We start from the raw sequence: 22095 nt of genomic DNA, 5'->3' as shown, positions 1-22095 counted from the left end.
GGCACACTAACACAATCCATGTAATTGTATCAAGGCTTAAAAATCCTTCTTTAACCTGTCTCCTCCCCTTCATCTACACTGATTGAAGTGGATTTAACAAGTGGCATCAATAAGGGATCATAGCTTTCACCTGGATTCACCTGGTCAGTCTATGTCATGGAAAGAGCAGGTGTTCTTAATGTTTTATACACAGTGTATTTTACGGTAGTCTGCCTTAGCTGAACATGATAGTAATGTTCAGTGAAATTGAAAGGCTGCCCCTTGAATTCAGTCCAACTGTCACGACTTCCGCCGAAGTCGGTCCCTCTCCTTGTTCGGGCGGCGGTCGACGTCACCGGCCTTCTAGCCACCGCCGATCCACTTTGCATTTTCCATTTGTTTTGTCTTAGTCTTACACACCTGGTTTCACTCACCCAATTACCTGTTTATTATTTAACCCTCTGTTCCCCATGTTTGTTTGGGAGTGATTGTTCTTTGTAAATCGGTCCGTTATTTGTGGGCTCGTATATTTGCCTTGTATTTTTGTATTTTGAGTAAAGTACGTTGATTACGCATTTCTGCCGTCCTGCGCCTGACTCTCTACACCAGCTACACACAGGACATTACACCAACATACTTTCCTATTTACAGTTTGTAGGATAGCTGATAACGGCCAAAGCCAAACTAAGAGTTCAATGTCAGTCTGTCATGTCCCGTACAAAAACGGAGATAGCTAGCTAAATTAATCTGGTTATGGAGTTCCAACAAACTCTTTCAGATCAAACTGCACAAGATGGACAAAATGTATACATTTTCCTCACATAGATTGTTTGCGTCAGACCCAACTTTGTACTGTACCTGTGTATTGGTCAACATTTCTGTTTTAGTGGAATCTCACTGCAATCTAAATGGTTTCAAGATTTCAAGTGCGCTTCTTTTGAAAGGCATCCCGTCGTGTGACTTAGATAACCATCATCTCAAGGACGGAAGTCCAAGATTAGTATTTGTATGCAGGGGGTGGCGGGGGTGTGCTGGGGGCTAGTACAGGCCAGGGAAGTGTTATGGTGGTCACCATTCCCCCCACTTTCTCAAGCGCTCTCTCCAAACCCTAAACCACCCACAATCCTCTTGGCACCCGCTCCAGCGGAATTCAGGTCAGCGGGGAGGGAGTCACGAAAGGGCCCACGGAGGGGTTGATGAAGTGGGGGTGCTGGAATGGGGTAATGGAGGGGAGGGGGCACACGTTTTGTTCCCTCTCTTGGCACCAATGCCCATGCCACTGAGAACAATCCACCATTGTGGGGCAACAAAAGAATGATCATAATTAAAGCACAATTAAGGAATCATTAAAACAAATGGAAGACCTCATCCAAACAATTGTCCCAATATGCACCACGTCAGACAGCATTTCTGTTGGTGAGTACCAGATGTTGTTGGGAATTACAGAAGATTGGTTGGAGTTAAATGTCATAAATCCAAAGCCAAGTATCTGTCTAAAAACAGATACTTTCCAGCATTTACATGTTTGCATGAGGCCTCCTGGTGATATTCAGTAGAGTGAGTGGATTTCATTGCAGACAGTAGGAACCCAGTTCCACTTGGCCATCCTCTCTCTCTCCAGTGAAACCACTCCACTCCTTCGCAGGGAACAATGGTGGTGTCTCCACAGCCACTTGGGAGCTGTAGAAAAATTATCTGCCAAACAGTATCGCTGAGACTTCTCTCCACCACTGTGGTCTAAGTTGGTTGCAAATGGATAGTGAAAATACACACCCTTCTCCTCCTCCATCAACCCCCCTGCTCCATCGCTCCCCTTATTTCTCTTCCTTTCCTCCCTTTTCTCTCCCCCCAAATCCTCAATTTAGAGCCTTAATGGGCCTGTGAGGCAGGTTTGTGAGCTGCTTTGTGCAGCCCAGGGGGATCGGTGGGCATTAATGTCCCTCTTGACTATGTAAATAGCCCGGGCTGTGGGAGCGCAGAGCTGAGCTGCTGCTGCTTAATCGCAGAGAGCTCCATCACTTTCAGACACTCTGGGAGCCAAAAGGGGGACATGCATGAGAACTTCAGCACCAAGGACAATGGCCTCACTCTGAAGAGTAACCTCAACGACCTGCGCCCACTTCCCTCTCCTTCCGGAGGACCCCCCTTTCCCTCTTTTTACCCATACCCCTCTCCCCTCTCCCCGCTCCCCTCGCTCCCCGAACCCCTAATACTCCCCTATCATCCCTACCCCTCAGCCCTCAACCTTCCTCTCCTGCCCCTCCTCCCCTCCCCGCCCCCCATCCCTCAGCCTATCCCCAAGCCTGAGCCGATGGAGCATACAGCCATGTTTTGTTTACCTCACCGCTTGTCCAGTGGAACACACAGCTATCCCCTTCATCGCCTGTTTGTCAGCCCCCCTTTCAGAACTAAAAGAGGATAGAGTGAAAAAAAGAAGAAAAAAATAAAAAAACAGAGGAAACAATTAAAAACCTCTTGTGAACCCTGCAATATAGCGGTTTCCCAGCCCTGGGGCCTGTGAACTAACTTGGAGGACTCTAAAGTGGCCCATTATTCCAGCAAGGGTGGCATGTTCCAAGAGCGCCAGGCCTCAATGGCTGACCAACACAGATGGGGTTTTGTTCCTGGCTTCTTGGCTCACCACACCATGCACTGGTTAATTAGGACCTGCATTCATGTATCTATCTATCCATCTATCTGTGTATCTCTCCATCTGTCCACCTTCAGTAGGCCTCCCTCTCTGTCCAAACCATGCACATTTCACCTGTCATTATTAGATGGATTATTAGACACTTTTGGAATTGACAAGTGTATCATTGTGTGCTGCTGTGAGCACATAGTGTCTACTGTACATCAGAGTAGGGAGTGCCAATGAGAGCAGCTAAACGTGTTGTCTCCCTTCTCCCAACAACTGTTGAGATGTGCGGGGCCCTCCAGGACAAGTATTAGCCCTCTGTGATGTATATTCTCCTTTGTTTATGTGTTCCACAGGAGATGAGAACTGTTGGCTTATGCTGATACAACAGCAGTTAGTCCTTGATGAGAGGAATGCACCGTTTTCTACGGTATAGGCTATTGGCCTCTTATGATAGTTGGATGGTTTGAGTGTAGATGGGGTGTGAATGGTTCTCTCATAATGGCCTATAATGTGCAGATGTGAAGGTTATCGTCCTGATCTGTCTGTTATAAGCTCTGAGAGTTGACACGGCAGCTGTAAAAATAGATGCTATCATGTCATTTTATTGATTGATTGATTTCTTACCAATCCTTTCAATAGCACGTATGGAGTGTAGTAGCAACCACCAGGCAACCACATACTTGACATGTCTCTCGCAGTTAAGGAGCTTTCAAAACTTGTGTGGTTCTGCTGTAGCCTAGGTTTTGTGGCTTCTGTAATTAGTGGGAAGCAAATAACGTTGAATTCCTCCGATATGAATCTATTGTAATCATATCGTATTTTGCACCAACTCCCCTCCCTGGGCTTGGGCCTTTACTAATATATCTGTCTGTGTTAAAAACACCAAGCTAACACGGTGAGATAAGTGTAGTTGTGTCATTCGCACAAGCAGGCCCGTAATGATGGTGAATGAAGAGACAAGACAAACTTGAAGGCAGGAAATCACTAGGGTCTTTCTGATTCAGATGTCATAGATGTTATGTTAGAAATCAATTACACACTGTTTTGTTGCAGAACAACTCAAACTTTCCATAGAAGGTTGCTGTCTTTAACTCACTGAGAGTCTGACAGTTGAGAGAACAGCACAGGGAATCATACAAACGGGGATTGATTAGGCTGGTGTATTTGGGGGAATTTTAGTTTTGTGCCTCAGACCTCGGCTCAAGGGTATAACACACCCTTAGAGGATTCCCTGAGCGTGAATTTGGGGATTACATATACAGTATCAGACACTTGATGGGAGAAATACCTGTAGGTAAATGTAAGTAATTATGATGGACTCCCACTGGTAGTAGGCTCGTTGACATAAATGAGTGGGAAGAAGCAGTCCAGTCTCTCTCTCTCTCTCTCTCTCTCTCTCTCTCTCTCTCTCTCTCTCTCTCTCTCTCTCGCTCACACACACACACACACACACACACACACACACACACACACACACACACACACACACACACACACACACACACACACACACACACACACACACACACACACACACACACACACACACACACACACACACACACACACACACAGCATTCCATAACTGCGTGAGGCTGCAGAAATATCTACACAGTTTGACAAAACATGCGCCGAATCATGACGTGGAAAGAAAAACAATGAACCGGGGACCAGCCCTCAAGGGCATTTCACATGTGCAGCAGGCGGCAATAGGCTACCCAGTCTCCATCACAACAACACATTCAATATGCCAGTAGACTGTAGATGATATGCCTATTCCTATACAGTGAGTCTTCGGGCCTATTGCCTACTGTACGCTATAAAATCCTGTATGGTGTTTGTCATCATTGTTTTTCATGTAAAATTCCTCTGTTTTCACTGAAGGTTTTGTGCAGCCAGAGCCAGATGGGGTTCTGAAAGAACAGCAGGCGGTCATCCCGCTCAACGTGGTTCTGAAACGACAGCAAATTTGGCGTGCCAAAGTATGCACTGAAATAAAGTTGTCATAAAGCACAGGCTTTCAAATGCCAAGCAAATCGTGCTTACCTGCAAGCCCTAGGGCCCTACTTCAAAAGACTAGACAAAAGGAGCACTTTCTCATTTGGTATATAAATTGTTGTTATGTACTGTATGTCCCCAATGTTTGTTTGAATTGAGTGGAAGTCACAGTGCTAGGCTAGTCATTAGTAAAACACTTAGGTCTGGTCCAGCAAGACTTTTCCCCAGCAGTGCAATAGGTTTATTAGTATGCTCTGCACTTGTTTGCTCAGTATCCATTCCAGTGTTCCAGATTTTTGGCAACAGGATCTTGGCTAAGAAAATGTATTTCTTACCCAGGGGTATTCATTCAGACACATCAGCACAAGCAAGGCAATGGTCAGCAGCATAACTAGTGCTTATTACACAGATGCAGATAAAATACATTGTATAAAGAGATGTATAGATTAGAGAATGAGAAAGGAAGGAAGAAAGAGAGGAGATGAGTCTTCTGAGCGAAATCTTGCTACTCCACTGACAACTCTGTCACACTCTCCTGCATCCCTGATACCAGCCCTCCTCTCCCTCCCTCCTCTTCCTCCTCTCCCTTCCTCATCTCCCTCCCTCCTCTCCCTCCCCATCGGTGCTAGCTGGTATTGATCTGCATCCTGGTTTAAATGTATTATCTAACACAGACACAGTGTCACAATTAGAGAGACACAATATAAAATGAATTCTTGATGCCCTCACTGTCAACATCTATTAGCCTGGTTCTATTAGAGTTTACACGTGTTTACCAAGGAGTTAAGTATGTCACAGAACAGTATGAATGTTCAGTCAACTCTTTCCACATAGTGTTGTACAACTACTGTGGTACTTGCCGTTTAGTGAGCATTACATTGTTTCTAGTCGGTAGATGACATACAGTGCTTCTGTAGGTAGGTATCTCTAGAGTAACGGTAGCAGTATGATATAAGTTGTGTCTTGAGGAATCTATAATAGAGTCTTTGGATACAGAGCAGCTGGTAGATGACAGAGACTGTCTGCACTAATGAAGCACATCCTGTATAAGTTTTGTATAGACATCGCGTGTATAGTGGATATCTCTGGATGTCTCTGGGTTATTGTGAAGCCTGTATATGAACCACAGGAGGCTGCTGAAGGGAGGACGGCTCATAATAATGGTTGGAACGGAGCGAATGGAACGGCATCACCACATGGAAATCATGTGTTTGATGTACTTTAAACCATTCCACTTATACTTTCCAGCCATTATTACGAGCCATCCTCCCCAATTAAGGTGCCACCAACGTTCTGTGATATGAACAGTTCAGCATGGAGCTGGATGTATTGACTGTGCGCTAGGTATTAGCATATACGGCTGCCAGTATATGGTATAATGTGCCTGTCTATGTGTGTGCCTGCACTTACGTGTGTCTGTATGTCAGTGTGGAGGAATGCTGTCTGTCTGGGGTGGTGTGAAGGCAAGAAAGGAGAGCACACTCTTAGAAACAAAGGTGCTATATAGAACAGTTATATATAGACAGACAGCATATAGACAGTTCTTCAGCTGTCCCCATAGGAGAACCCTTTGAAGAACCCTTTTTGGTTGCAGGTAAAACCCTTTTGGTTCCAGGTAGAACCCTTTTGGGTTCCATGTAGAACCCTTTCTACAGAGGGTTTTACATGGAAACCAAAATAGTTTTATCTGGAAAAAAAAGGTTTTTCAAAGGGTTCTCCTATGGGGACAGCTGAAGAACCCTTTAAGGGTCTATATAGCACCTTGTTTTCTAAGAGTTTACTCTCCTTTCAGCCGAAAAACCCTTTTGGAACGCTTTTTTCTAAGAGTGTAGAACCATACTGTGGGATGAGGAGAGTAGAGTAGAGGAGAGCTATGCTGGGTCTGAAGGGCTGTCCTCAGACTGGAGTGTTTAATTAGTAAAAGCACATTCATCCTCCCTAGTCCTCTTATTGGCAAATCCTGGGATATTGCAACCCTTTCGACTGGCCTTGTATGACCAGGACCAGACACAAGGAGATGATTGGCTATACAGGCATGTATGCTGCTGACTGTGTGTGTGTGTGTGTGTGTGTGTGTGTGTGTGTGTGTGTGTGTGTGTGTGTGTGTGTGTGTGTGTGTGTGTGTGTGTGTGTGTGTGTGTGTGTGTGTGTGTGTATCTGCACACATTATGTACATTAGAGAGTGTGGCATGTGACCCTAGTGATGTATGAAACAGAAATTGTTTTCTAGATGCAATAATCTAATTTCACAGGGTGAGCCTTCTAACACAGATGTCAGCCTCTCCTGTAACCCCCAGACTGGATCCCTCTCAGATACAAATACACTTACAGTACATACTCCATCTCCACTTCAATTGGTTGCTTTAATCTGGCCTCTCTATGTTACACTTGAACCACCCACTCCCATTTTCCCCTTCACTCTCTTTCCATTATCGCTTACTCTCTCTCTTTCTCACCCCTTTCTTTGTCTCCCTCCCTCTTCCAACACCCACACCTTCCCTCATTTTGTCCTCCTCCTCCCATCTCTATCTCCTGCCCCTCTCTTCCTCCACCCATCCATCTATCTCTCCCTCCCTCCTTTGCTCCCTCCTTCACCCCCTCCTTCGCTCCCTCCCTCCCACCCTCTCATTCTGATAGATCAGTGCAGTGTAGCGTTGTAGGAGGGGGTGTGGTGGGCCTTTCTTCCGGATTTAATGAGCTCCTGTGGGGATCGGACTGAAGCCATCAAAAGCTGCGCTCCTCTCTTCTGTGCTGTACAGCCAGCTCTGTTAAACAGATGCGCCAGCACTAATGATAGCAGTGCTGCCTCATGCAAGCGTGAACGCAGGGGTGGGGAAAAGTAGAGAAACGAGAGGAAACAGAGAGGTGAGAATAGAGGTGGAGAGGCGCTCTAGCGTAGGAACATAGCCCCTCTCTGATTAGGCGGAGGGAACGAGGGAGAGATGGAGAGGGAGAAAAGGAAGGTGTGATGAGGGACATTCCTAGAGTCGCTGCTGGCCTTTCATTCTGCAGCATTTTCATCCAAGGGAGGAAGATGGAGAGAGGTGGAGGGAGGTGGAGAGGTGGAGGGATGTTTAGGAAGAGATGGAGAGAGGTGAGGAAGTGGAGAGGTGGTTGGGGAGAGGTGGAGAGCGGTGGAGGGAGATGGACAACCCAGAAACCAAATCCTTGGGGTGTCTTTGTGAGAGCCAACAAAACCACAAGCTGACAGCAGCATCAGACCATAAAAGACTGTAAGGGAGAGAAGCGTGAGAGATGGAAATTGAGAGAATGTATTGTTTATTACTATCTATGAGTATGGAAGAGAGAGAAAGAGAGAAAGCGGGGGGGAGCATGGGAGAGAGAGTAAGAGGTGGAGAGAGACTGAATAGCAGTTGGAGGGAGCGAATGGGAAAAGAGATACAAGAATAGAGGAGGAGAGGGACAGAGAGAAAAACTGAGAGATTCATTCATTCACTAATTTATTTACTCTCCCTCTCGCTCACTCATCCACTCACTAACTCATTCACTCTTACTCACCCTTAATCACTGTCTTTGTTTTTCTTACTCACTCTATTAATATGGCACAGATGAATCGGATTCAGCCAGCTCTGCCAGCTTTCTCTCTCTCGTTAAAAAATGGAAGTGCCATGGCAAAGCTTTTTTACAGGACTTGGACGTATCACATTTCACAGGCCATGTCACATGACCTGAAAGAGCCATATTGACTGAAATAAGTCAATGTTGAAGTGGCATCCCATGTGTGCAGATCTAGGATAATTACAATGAGGGTGATATGTTTTCTCTAAATAGTGTGTGTGTGTGTGTGTGTGTGTGTGTGTGTGTGTGTGTGTGTGTGTGTGTGTGTGTGTGTGTGTGTGTGTGTGTGTGTGTGTGTGTGTGTGTGTGTGTGTGTGTGTGTGTGTGTCTACATGCATGTGTGTGGCCTTGGCATGAAGGAGGGAGGGGGAGAGGGGGATACGGGCACAGGGGTCACACCATGCCAAAAGAGGGGCCTGCAAGGTGGAGAGAAGAGGGAGGGAGGGAGAGGGGCAAGCAGCTATCCCTGTTGTTGGCTGGGATCTTGTGAAGCTCACTGCTTCCCCTCTTCTCCCTCTGAGGGGCTAAAGTGGACAGTCCTCTTGGTCCAGTGCAGTAGAACAGCTTGACCAACATCGACCCCAAGCCAGGTTGCTAGTGTCACACACACACACACACACACACACACACACACACACACACACACACACACACACACACACACACACACACACACACACACACACACACACACACACACACACACACACACACACAAACACCCGCTCTGGCTCTGATAATATGAAGAGGCCGGGGGGCACAAACAGGGAGAAATGTTCAGCAATCGAGGGTGCAATTTGGTCTGATTGGCAACTGGAGACCATTATGTAGGCAATATCAGATATTCTCTATACCACGTAGTTATCAGATTTCTCTGAGCACCTCTGACACAACCATTCAGTTGTTTCCTCAAAAGTAACAGTGTCTGTACATGTCCAACCATCTACATGTCTTGGAATCCATTCACCCTATCCACCCTTGTGGAATACGTAATGAAGACTCGCTAACAACTTTCCCCTTTCCTTCACTTTGAAGAATGTATCTCCTTCTTTCTACGCATGGCATAACCTTACGTGTTTGCTAAGAGGTTCATTTAAGCATATTTTTTCACAGCCATCCAGGCTAGTGTGTGATCCCATCTCCTACTGCATGGGAAGTGGCTGGGAGGCCCCAAAGGGGTCAACAGATATCCGGGGCCTGCCTGGCATAGCTCCAGCTATCTCTACCTCACAGCCACATTGTGGTGCTACAGTTATGAGAACGGGCATGGGGCCCCTCAGAGCCCACTGGGAAACTGCAGGTCATTTACATCTCCCTGGCCCTCCAGCTCTGGCACCACACACATTATAACCAGCACACTGGAGAGTTTCAAGACAAGTGTTCGAAAGCAAAAACTCTGGAGTCACAATGTAGTTAGATTCACACCAGTGCCTTGCCTTACGTGCTATACAGAAATGTCAGTGCATTGTCCTTTGTGGAGTACTGTTGTACTGTATTGTGCTGATTTTAATTGGGATAGTTCTTTGGTATGTGAGCGAGGTGGTGTGGGAAAAGGCTAGTTAAGCTGCTGTGGTTTTAAAGGTGTTGCCATAGTGTCTGGGTGTATTTGATGTTTTTTTTACACACTGTTCCTTGAGGTCTTGCTTTCTTTAGTTGAAATGACAATCTAAGGTGCCTACTACCTCCATTAATCTATCAAGTGTGTCTGTCTGTGTGTGTGTGTGTGTGTGTGTGTGTGTGTGTGTGTGTGTGTGTGTGTGTGTGTGTGTGTGTGTGTGTGTGTGTGTGTGTGTGTGTGTGTGTGTGTGTGTGAGACAGAGAGAAAGAGAGTGCGTGTGCACAGCAGCCATCGAGCCTCCTCTCTTCCCTTTCTCTCTGGTGTGCGGTGTGTTGCTATGACAACTCCTCTGGGTGCTGACTGCACCACAACGGACCTCTGAAAGCCAGAGCTCGGGGAACCTCCTCGCCCCGGGAAGCAGCATAAAATTGGGATAAACGCCTTCGATTATGGGACACAATGGCCTGCCGCTCCTGAAAGATTCATTCGTTCCGGAAAAAGAGAACTGTGGAGGGAGGGGTGGGGGGGAGAGAAAAGGGCGCCTCACCCCCCTCCGCTCCTCTTCTCTGCTCTCCCACGGTGGGCATAGGCATGACATCAACGGCCCTCAATGGGACTGGCATTCTTGACATGCCCACTGCCCCCCTCAAACCACTCTTACCCTCCATACCCCCTCCCTCCATCTCTCCCTTTCTCGCCACTGCCAGCTTGGACTCAGCGCTTGGCCGGGTGACTTGGGGCCAACAGCACTGTTTGCAGGCGAGACAAAAGCCCCTCAGAGGGAGAAGAGGGGAAGCGGAGAGCTTCACATGGTCCCAGCCAAGAGCAGGGATTGCTGCCTCCCTCCCTCTGCCCTACCCCTTGTAGGCCCCAATTTTGGCTTGGTGGTGGTGGTATGACCCCAGTATCCGCGAATCCCCCTCCCCACTCCCTCCTCATCCCCAAAATGGTCTCTTTCCTCTCCGAGCTAGAAATGTCTGAAAGAGTATGACAATTCAAGGGATTTGGGATGAGTGATTTCTCATGCCACAACCTCTGTTGGCAGTGACGCCATTCCTCTGGCTTTTGTTGGGCTGATGGTCATTTGTCTGTGAGAGGAAATAGCTTTCCAACACATTTCCTAGATTGGAATGATGTAATAGTACTCTATACTGTAGGTTGTGAAATCCAGTGCTGCTGGGAGACAGGGGACAAACCAGTATGATGACAACCCTAGAGGTATTCTCCTTCATCTGTGAAGTCGACTTTCAGTCTGAATGCAGTGATATCTGTTATTTCATAGATTGTTTTAGATATTGTCATAAAGTTGCCTAAATGTATGACTTCTTCGTCACGTATGAAAATGTTGATTCCACAATATATCAATCTGATGGATATAGCGTTCTTGATATAGGGCTAGAATAAAAAAAGGATTACTATTCAGTACTTATTGACACATACAGTACCAGCCAAAAGTTTGAACACACCTACTCGTTCAAGGGTTTTTCTTTATTTGTATTATTTTCTGTCACGTCCTGACCAGTAAAGGGGTTATTTGTTATTGTAGTTTGGTCAGGACGTGGCAGGGGTGTGTTTGTTTAGAGTGTTTCGGGGTTTGTTGGGCTATGTTCTGTTTTGAGAGGGGTGTTTGTTTAGAGTATTTCGGGGTTTGTTGGGCTATGTTCTATGTTAGTATATTTCTATGTTTATCTAGTATGTCTAGTTCTATGTTTAGTTAATGGGGTTGACCTTCAATTGGAAGCAGCTGCTCCTAGTTGAAGGTCGTATTTAAGAGGGGTGTTTTTCTGTGGGATTTTGTGGGTAGTTGTTCCTTGTATAGCTAGCTATATGCCTTACAGGACTGTTTATCGTTGTTATTTTTGTATACGTGTGTTTTGTTTTTCCTTCTTTCTGCCAAATAAAAGATGAGTATACACATTCCCGCTGCGCCTTGGTCCCATCTTTACGACGAGTGTGACATTTTCTACATTGTAGAATAATAGTGAAGACATCAAAATTAGGAAATAACACATGTGGAATCATTTATTAACCCAAAATGTGTTAAATAAATCAAAATACATTTTATATTTGAGATTTTTCAAAGTAGCCACCCTTTGCCTTGATGACAAATATAGAAAAACCCTTGAATGAGTAGGTGTGTCAAAATGTTTGACTGGTACTGTACATGGCAACTATTATATTATATTTTAGAAACATACTGACATATGGTATATATATACATACATGATATATAAGATTAGGATTCCTGATCAGGAACCATTATGATGGGACTTAATCCCTCTATGTTGTGTATTGACCCCGATATCCATGCATAACTTTAACCCCTTGTGACCTCCACATTACCAGGAACCAGAGGTTTTCTGATGCAACATTTCACCCTGAACCAGTATTGGGGATGCTGGGTGAAGTATACAATATATTGTCTGATGACATAGCTGGACACTGCTTCCCATTAACAACTCATCCTCTGACCATGACGACAACATTAAACATTGTTTCCATCCATAAAGGGACAGGCTTACAGAAGCACTGACCATCCCGTGCCATAAACTAGCTCATCTCTCCAGCAGAATGTCTCTCAGACTCGTCCGCTGGCCCATACAGAGGTTATGAAGCCCAGATTAGAGAGTGTTTTCTGTCTAGGACCATCCTGTAGGGAATGGATTGAGGAACCCCCTAAGGGATTTTCACTTTTAAACTAGGCAGTGTACTCCTCCCTCTAGCCCTCTGTATGGTGTGTGTGAATCTGTGTGTTAGAATGTGCTTCCTTTGGACTCTAGTCTGGTCCACTTCAATGGTAGTGACAGACATCAGGACTGACTGGGCAGCTCTGGTCAGTGTGGCTGGATGCTCTTGTCTTGCTGGATGCTAAAGAGTTGCTGGCCTACTGTGAACTGTGGCTGAGTTTTTGGGAAGATCCATTCGTAGCCCTCAGGTTAATGTGCTGGGGTGTTATATCTTCTGACATACCTATGACAGTGTCTGATGAAGCAGCAGGGATTCCACCTTGTCTTTCTATTGGCTGACTGACTCCTAAAGAGCCTGGCCTGAGGCTGAAGATTAACTTCGGTCAATGTACACAGCATTCACCTCGACCGCACCAGAGATGAAGTACATTCCTGCAATACTCTGCTCATCTCTGGCACAGTGATCCTATTGTTGATTGATGAAAGGGCATCTGTGGTCTGCTGGTGTCGCTGATGAGCGGAGAAAACCTGCGCTTTTGGAACATGGAGAGGTTTGAACATGTCTAGGGCATTTTCTACAGGCAGCTTATACTCACAAATAGGGTTATGTTCATAACAGTTGATGCTAAGTGGGAAAAAAGTCAAGCCAGGAAACCCAGAGAAATCTTTTTGCATGGGAAGATCAGACCTGTGACGTAGTGTTTTAAATCATTATTGTCACGATTGTCGTAAGGAGAAGCGGACCAAAGTGCAGCGTGTGTGTCGTTCCACATTTTATTTTCAGCGTGAAACTATGCGATACATACAAAATAAACTGAAAGAACAAAAACAAACCACGATGCAGAGGTGAAACATACACTACTCAGAAACAATCTCCCACAAACCCAGGTGGAAAAAAAACCCTACATAAGTATGATCTCCAATTAGAGACAACGAGGACCAGCTGCCTCTAATTGGAGATCATCCCAAACAACCCCAACATAGAAATAGAAAACTAGAACCTGAACATAGAAATAGAAAACATAGAAAAACACCCCCTGTCACACCCTGACCTACTCTACCATAGAAAATAACATCTTACTATGGTCAGGACATGACAATTATGCACAATGTGAAGGTACCGTCTGTGCCTAGAAAGAGACTATAGGTGTCACGTCCTGACCAGTAAAGGGGTTATTTGTTATTGTAGTTTGGTCAGGACGTGGCAGGGGGGTGTTTGTTTTATGTGGTTCGGGGTTTGTTGATATATGTGTTTATGTAGAGGGGTGTTTGTTTAGAATTTTCCGGGGTTTTGGTTATGTTCTATGTTGTGTATTTCTATGTTCTATCTATGTTGTGTATTTCTTTGTGTTAGCCTGGTATGGCTCTCAATCAGGAACAGCTGTACATCGTTGTTGCTGATTGAGAGTCATACTTAGGTAGCCCTGTTTCCACCTGTCCCTGGTGGGAAGTTGTGTTTGCACTGCTAGGGTTAGCCTGCAAAACTGTTTAGCTGTCGTTATTTTTGTTAAGTGTTCAAGTTTATTAAAATAAAACGTTAAAATGAGCACTCAACCCGCTGCGCCTTGGTCTACTATATACGACGGCCGTTACAATAGGCCTGAAGGAGTGTTCACATGATATTAGCCATAAAGTGATATGATCACAGATGGCATGTCTAGCCATGGTGGTTTGAATACAATTTAATTACAGAGGGTTACTAAATAGAAACTGATAATGGATGTTCAGGTTTTTAAGTCTACTATCCCCATATCACCTCTGTTTTCACCTAGTTTGCATCAAGCCTTTGGTGGCCTAATGAGAAGTGCACCTACCTTATGTGATATTAGGGAACCCAATGACTTTTCCATGATTAAGAATACATCAAATCAAATCAAGGTTTATTGGTTGCATACACAGTTTAGCAGATGTTTTAGCGGGTGCAGCAAAATGTTACTAGCTCCTAACAAGGCAGTAAAATGTCAAACAAGTACACAAATAATTAAAATATAAAAACAAGAATAATAATCAAGAACGTCGTGACAAATCCAATTAAAATCTCAAATAGCAGTGTAACAGTAATCAAAATTGTAGCTTGATACAAAGTACAGCAGTAACATTACAATAAGCTATGCTGTACTATATAATACACTACAGTATGTGTGACAATGCACACATATCGTATGTGGCAGTAAAATGATGGACAGCCTACTGTCATATACTGAAATGGCATTTTCTTATCCTATCTGTTCTGATGATACAAACTTGAAGTTAGATGTGCCAAAAAATATGGATATGTGATAAAGACTGGGTGTTTTCAGCTGAAAAATGAAATTGCACCAACGCAGGTGAATGAAAATGTCATTAAACCTGACATCTCCAGAGTAAGATCATTGTCACGGTAATAGGGGTGATAGTGATGGGAGGGGTTCACTACGATATAGACATCCCCCATGTCCTAATGTATGGTACCTGAGGTCACAGGGAGTTGATCCATACCCTAGCTTAGTGACTGAAACATTCATGTCACCTGGGCCAGCAACCGCACCCTACTGTTCTGTAACTCAATTACTCTGACCGAGCTCACTATCTGGTTTATCTGACTATCCCATCAGACAGAGGAGGAGTGAACAATAGAGTAGGGATGAATGGGAGGTAGCAGGCAGGTAGCCTAGTGGTGAAGAGCGTTGGGCCAGTGACCGAAAGGTTGCTGGTTTGAATCCCCAAGCTGACTAGGTGAGAAAACTGTTGATGTGCCCTTGAGCAAGGCAAGTAACCCTAATTGCTCTGGATAGGAGTGTCTGCTGAATGACTAAAATGTAAATGTCTGAGAAAGAAAGGAATTGAGTTCCTGTAACTATTATTGTGCTTGCTCTAATTTGCTAGTTATTCTGTTTAATCGGATGGCTCTTGTCTGGACGTATCTTGTATCGGCTAGTACTGTGACAGGATAACTAATGCGAGTGCCATTCATAGTTAATCATAATGTCACAGCCCTCCCCACTTCCCCCTTGCCCTCGGTCTAACTATAATGAAAAGAGAGGAAAGATTATTTAATTAACAGCATTCATGCAGTAGATCTCTCCATACTACAAATAGATTGTTTTGTATTACATTTCCTTCTAATTAATATGGCTTCTCCTTCAACAACCCAAAGCAATAATAACAGCTGCGATGATAGTGTGATGATGACTGATGTGTGCCTGTGCATGGTGTTTACATGTCCTTTCTGCTTTTCACACGTATGAAATAGGAAGTGAATAAGTGGGAGTATTCGCTCCGTCTGTGTGCCTAGGAACAGGCCAGCTGTTCTATCCTAAAGCCAAGCCTTAGACACATCATTATAGAGTCTGAGATCCCCTTTCTTACATCTTCTCCTCAGCATGTGTGGTTGTGTGTGTATCTGTGTTTGCCTGTGTGTCCGGTGAATGGTGTTCCGTTGTGCAACACCGAACCTATAAGGTTGGTTAAAAAAATGTGTCAATACTTTGGCTTCTTCCCAAAACAAAATACAGAATCTTAGCTACATTGCTCTCTAACTGTGTTCTGTCCATCTTTCGCTCTACCACTGTAAAAAAGACTTGATGAATGATGACTAGGTGGAAGTCTCTCAATTCCGTTTAGTCATTAGTGTCCATGAGGGTAAGGATGTGAGCAACAGAGGTCTATTAAGGAGACTGGGATACCCTCTGTGTATTTGTGACTGTGGTACTGCTAACCCCAGGGGTACGGTCAAAGTTCAGAATCACTGATTCAGTTTATTTCCTCTTCATCCTTCTTTGTAATCTATTAACTGTCATGCTTCATGAATAGGGTCAATGGGCGTATGGTGACTAACAAATTAAACAATCATCTCTGTCAGATAATTGACTGATGTTTTAAAAGTGAAATTCTAAAGATGTTTTTCAAACAAATTGCTGGGACAGTGGATTGTGAATGACATAATAGAGATGTATGAATTGAGAAACAAAGATGTATCAGTCTCTCTAGTAAACCATTCCCTCTCCTTCCCAACATGTCATCGTCATCTTCCTTCACACTTGTGCGAGTGTTGTATGACAGCCACAGCTGTCTCTCCTCTCATTTCTCCAATTAACACAAATAGACTCTTGTTTAGACTGCTCTAACGAGCAAACACTTCAATTTGTAAAGCTACTTTAAAAGTCTAGTTGACGCCCAACATTTTTCCGGCACTGAGCAAATTTCAGGTCTGCTGAGCGCGAACTTGAACTTTGTGAAATACTTCCAGTGCGTTTACTGTGAACACTGAGGTTGTACCCGTTTTAAGTTACAGTTTCAGACAGTGGCTATTTGATCATAATGTAGGCCTACCAGAGTGGCCTACCATCAGAAACAGCGGAGAAAATGCATCCCATAACATTTTAACATGGAAATAGCTGTTCTATCATTCAGCCTACAGTAGCAGCCAATGTGTGGTACTCAATGTAGTCCTACATTCCATGAGACTTTTCCCCCAAAAAATGTAGGGCTTGACATTAACCTGTTCATCCACCTGTCCTTCAGACAAGGAGGTGACTGAAATGTTGTGTTGTTTGATGCAAGAAACCACTTCACAAAATAAAATGCATTATTGTTCCCATACCATTATTACAGATAATACAAATTACAGACAGGTAATTACTGGTCAAAAGCCCCATTTCAGTTCCTATAGGCCAGCCATACTGAGTGGAACCTCCGGACATACGATAATGGAGAAATGGAGAAAAGAAGAGGTAGAGAGGTAGAAGGAGAGAGGAGAAGGGGGTGGGTGGAGTGGAGAAGGAACATGTGAGAAAAAGAAAGGAAGAGAGATATATTGTCCAGATAAGTTCAAACTGTCAGTCAGTCTGTCTGTTACTCTTGTACCATTCCCCATCATCTCCAATAAGTCTTGTTATAGACTGTCTCCTCCACCTCTCTACATCCCCTCCTTCCCTTCCTCCCTCCATCGGTCTCTCTTCCTCTACTTCTCTCAGTGAAGGCTCAGAGGGGGACCGTGGCCCACCCCTAGGGGAACCTGTGTTGTCCTCTGGGCTGCAGGTGACTTGAGCTGAAATCAGTTCATGGTTAAAGTCCCCCTCCCATTACCTCAGCGGGGACCACGCTGGAGAGATTGTTCTCAAGTTGGTGTTTCCCTGGCTGATTTTGGTTGTGTCTTAGAGTATTTGTGTGCTTTTGACTGGTTGATGTTTAGGATTAATTTTCTTCACACTCTGAAAGTAGGGGTTCATTTCGTAGCTCTTTAGAGACTATTGAAGAACAGTGAAGGGTTATCCCGTCATCAAGAGTGACGATATAAACCCGTCATTGTTTCTATGATGTTTGTATTCAGAGTATTTGATTTTATGACATGGCCATTTTATCGCTGTAAAAATAGGTTTGCATGTACAGTAGGTGGTAAGCTGGACCAATCAATAGGCAGGTTATTCAACCCCGAATGTCCAAAACAAAGGCTGAGTTGGATTGGGGATTGTTAATCTATTTTACTGTAAAGACCCAATCTAACCTCCTTCCTCACACTCACAATATGAGGACAGTCACAAGCACATGCGTTATGATTATATTATGAGCATCTATAGTTTCGCCAGACATGTGAATGCTGTACCAAACTGGGGCCTGTCAAATGCAGATTATGCATGTTTAAATAACTTTCTCTCTCTCTCTGGCTCCCTCTTTCTCTCTCTGTCTCCCTCTTTCTCTCTCTCTATCTCCCTCTTTCTCTCTGACACAGTGCCAGCATCATGCCTAAGCAAGTGGAGGTGAGGATGCACGAAAGTCACCTGGAGCCCATCGAGGCCAGGCCCAGGAACAAGTGTATCAGCTGCTTCTCTTCTCTTTTCAAGAACCTGCTGCTCACGCTCACTGTACTCGGTCAGTACAATCATCAGCTGTTTTACCAAGCACAATATCACAATCTCTCTCTCTCTCTCTCTCTCTCGCTCTCTCTCTTTCCCCTCCTGCCTTTCTCCCAACCTTCTTTCCTGTGTGTGTGAGCTTGTGTAATATGTACATCACAGACCACTTGGCAGAACACTCTCATAGTGGCTCCCATAGCGGTATTGATCATTAGCGATCATAGAGAGGGTTAGAGATGTAGGATGCTCCATGCACAGGAAAACAAGTGTCCTCCTCATCCAGCAGGTGTGCAGCATCAGTGGGGTGAGGTTACGTTTCTGAAGCTGTGCTTGAATCTAAAACAGCTTACAGCTATCAGTGAGCTTAAAAGGTTTGTATTGCAGACTGTGTTGTGAAACAGCCTCCCAGGGCCTGTGATATTTGGCAGGGATCTAGCAGCAGAGAAAGTGCAGCCTAGTAGGGGGGTAGTTTGGGGTCTGGGCCTAGTTTTGTCTGGCCTGAGCAGGACAGAGGGAGACAGAGCCAGGGACAGGAACAGAGACTGACCACAGGGCCAGTGTGCAGACACGGCTGCAGGGGGCAGGAGCACTCAGATGCCAGCTCTCTCTCTGGAGAAAATGGGGGAGGAGGGGTTGGGGGTGGAAGGACATGGCTGGAGAGGTTGGGGTGTTGGGGGATCGGGGGCTAGTTTTCTGTTTAGGATACACTACCGTTCAAAAGTTTGGGGTCACTTAGAAATGTCCTTGTTTTTGAAAGAAAAGCTATTGTTTTGTCCATTAAAATAACATAACATTGATCAGAAATACAGTGTAGACATTGTTAATGTTGTAAATGACTGTTGTAGCTGGAAACAGCAGATTTTTATGGACTATCTAAATACGCGTACAGAGGCCCATTATCAGCAACCATCACTCCTGTGTTCCAACGGCACATTGTGTTAGCTAATCCAAATGTATCATTTTAAAAGGCTAAATGATCATTAGAAAACCCTTTTGCAATTATGTTAGCACTGCTGAAAAATGTTGTCCTGATTAAAGAAGCAAAAAAACTGGCCTTCTTTAGACTAGTTGAGTATCTGGAGCATCAGCATTTGTGGGTTCGATTACAGGCTCAAAATGGCCAGAAACAAAGAACTTTCTTCTGAAACTCGTCACTCTATTCTTGTTCTGAGAAATGAAGGCTATTCCATGCGAGAAATTGCCAAGAAACTGAAGATCTCGTACAACGCTGTGTACTAGTCCATTCACAGAACAGAGCAAACTGGCTCTAACCAGAATAGAAAGAGGAATGGGAGGCACCGGTGCACAACTGAGCAAGAGGACATTAGAGTGTCTAGTTTGAGAAACAGACTCCTCACAAGTCCTCAACTGGCAGCTTCATTAAATAGTACCCGCAAAACACCAGTCTCTATGTCAACAGTGAAGAGGTGACTCCGGGATGCTGGCCTTCTAGGCAGAGTTGCAAAGGAAAAGCCTTATCTCCGACTGGGCAATAAAAATAAAAGATTAAGATAGACAAAGAACACAGACACTGGACAGAGGAATATTGGACACCATCTGTCAAGCATGGTGGAGGCAATGTGATGGTCTGGGGGTGTTTTGGTGGTGGTAAAGCGGGAGATTTGTACAGGGTAAAAGGGATCTTGAAGAAGGAAGGCTATCACTCCATTTTGCAATGCCATGCCCTACCCTGTTGACAGCGCTTAATTGGAGCCTACAACAGGACAATGACCCAAAGCACAGCTCCAAACTATGCAAGAACTATTTAGGGAAGAAGCAGTCAGCTGGTATTCTGTCTATAATGGAGTGGCCACCACAGTCACCGGATCTCAACCCTATTGAGCTGTTGTGGGAGTAGCTTGACCGTATGCTACATAAGAAGTGCCCATCAAGCCAATCCAACTTGTGGGAGGTGCTTCAGATTACCTCAACAAATTGACAACTAGAATGCCACAGGTCTGCAAGGCTGTAATTGCTGCAAATGGAGGATTCTTTGACAAAAGCAAAGTTTGAAGGACACAATTATTATTTCAATTAAAAATCATTATTTATAACCTTGTCAACGTCTTGACTATATTTCCTTTTCATTTTGCAACTAATTTCATGTATGTTTTCATGGAAAACAAGGACATTTCTAAGTGACCCCAAACTTTTGAACGGTGGTGTACATGTAGATGGGATTTGGAGAGTGGGTTAGGGATGTTAATCAAGGTTGAGCTTTGGGAAGCATTTGAGGTCAGGTGGGGTTTAGGGCACATAGTTATACAGTCAGGGCCAGCATAGGATCAGAGGAGAGTGTCATTATTTTCCTCAGAATTCCCCTTGGTTATAGGCCTCCTCCATATACTGAGTTACTATCCTACCCTGCTGCTAACTGACTGTTTCCTAGAGAATCTGCCATCTCCAGAGAGAATATAGATGCTCCTCCAAGCACTGTAGGAACCTCTCCCTGTCTGAAGCTCCTCTCCCTTCAAAGAGATCTGCTCTTAATCCTCTATCAGACTAAATCAACCTCTTGTGAAAGAGACTGAGACTGTTTTATGTCCCCCATCCACCACTACCCAATGGCCCCTATAAATGGCATGTAATCCACATCCACTCATAACAAGTTCCAGACTGCTGAATTAATATGCAACAAGAAGCAGTGATTTAAGGCAGACCTATGGAAATGAAATATTGTTATGATCTGTCAATCTTCTTATAGCTCACCTTTTATCATAAGCAAGACCCATTTGGAAATTATTCTTGTTATATCCAAACTCTCTCTGTACAGAATTACAAAACGTTTTCTAAATGGAGAAAGTCCCCATGTTATCCCAGACCTTCTCACAAAGTAACCAGACAGACCAGTCTAGGGTCACTTTCCAATCCCACTTGCTCTCAACTCCTTGGCTGGCCTCTGAGTTAGGGACCTCTTGCCTTCCCTGCTCTATGTTTGTTATGAACACTGTGGCACAGGACCTCCTCGCCACTGCTCTCTCTCTCTGAACTGCTCTGTCTCTGGTCTCTGTTTAGCATTGGTTCCCCTCACGTCTTATGGTGTTTCTCTCATTCCCAGACACAGCATTTTGTCACACCTCTTCATAGCAACTGACCCCCTCTTTCCCCTCTCATTCTCCAGGTGTGATTATGGGGGCTGTGTCTGGGATGCTGCTTCGTTATGCCTCTCCAATCCACCCAGACATTGTCATGGTGATTGCGTTCCCTGGAGACATCCTGATGAGGATGCTGAAGATGTTGATCCTGCCTCTCATCATCTCCAGCTTAATCACAGGTACAGTATGATAGAGTCATGGGTTCAACAGAAGAGAGAGAACTGCTGTTTCTCCTAATATATACAGTAACTATAGACCGATATGTTAATGCCGATATAAAACGTTTAGTTTTTTTAAATACGGTTTATTCAGTTTATTATTTATTAATTGCCACAGTATCAATCATCGTCTTTCACTATTAGCACTTAAAAAGTAACTTAGTACACTTATTTCACACTTCTATATCAACACATATTAGATACAATAGAGGAAAAATGCAAGGCTTAAAAATGCTTGTTTTGGCTGCAGGTCTGGCTGGTCTAGATGCCAAGTCTAGCGGTCGCCTGGGCACCAGGGCAATGGTCTACTACATGTCCACCACGGTGATTGCTGCAGTGCTGGGAGTCATCCTAGTGCTGGCCATACACCCTGGAGACCCCAAGATGAAGGAGCAGCTGGGAGATGGCCAAAAGCACGATGATGTGTCCAGCCTGGATGCCTTCTTTGACCTCATTAGGAACCTGTTCCCTGAGAACCTGGTGCAGGCCTGCTTCCAGCAGGTACAGTA

The 22095-nt window shown here is 44.6% G+C and overlaps 1 protein-coding gene across 2 annotated transcripts in view; it reads left to right on the top strand.

Moving 5' to 3' along the window:
- The window catches only part of LOC106573351 (excitatory amino acid transporter 2), a 40271-nt gene that overhangs the window by 8531 nt on the left and 9645 nt on the right, over positions 1 to 22095 (top strand). For both annotated transcript variants that reach the window (XM_014148325.3, XM_014148326.3), the window contains exons 2-4: positions 18150 to 18289; positions 21395 to 21547; positions 21837 to 22087. In XM_014148325.3, the coding sequence (XP_014003800.1) occupies positions 18160 to 18289; positions 21395 to 21547; positions 21837 to 22087 (534 nt within the window). In that variant the 5' untranslated portion in view covers positions 18150 to 18159. The remainder of the gene's footprint in view (positions 1 to 18149; positions 18290 to 21394; positions 21548 to 21836; positions 22088 to 22095) is intronic.

The sequence above is a fragment of the Salmo salar genome, chromosome 16 (genome assembly GCF_965601325.2).
Source record: "Salmo salar chromosome 16, fSalSal1, whole genome shotgun sequence".
NCBI classification, from domain to species: domain Eukaryota; kingdom Metazoa; phylum Chordata; class Actinopteri; order Salmoniformes; family Salmonidae; genus Salmo; species Salmo salar.
Note: the sequence above shows the minus strand (reverse complement) of the source record. Positions and strands in the feature narration are given on the sequence as shown.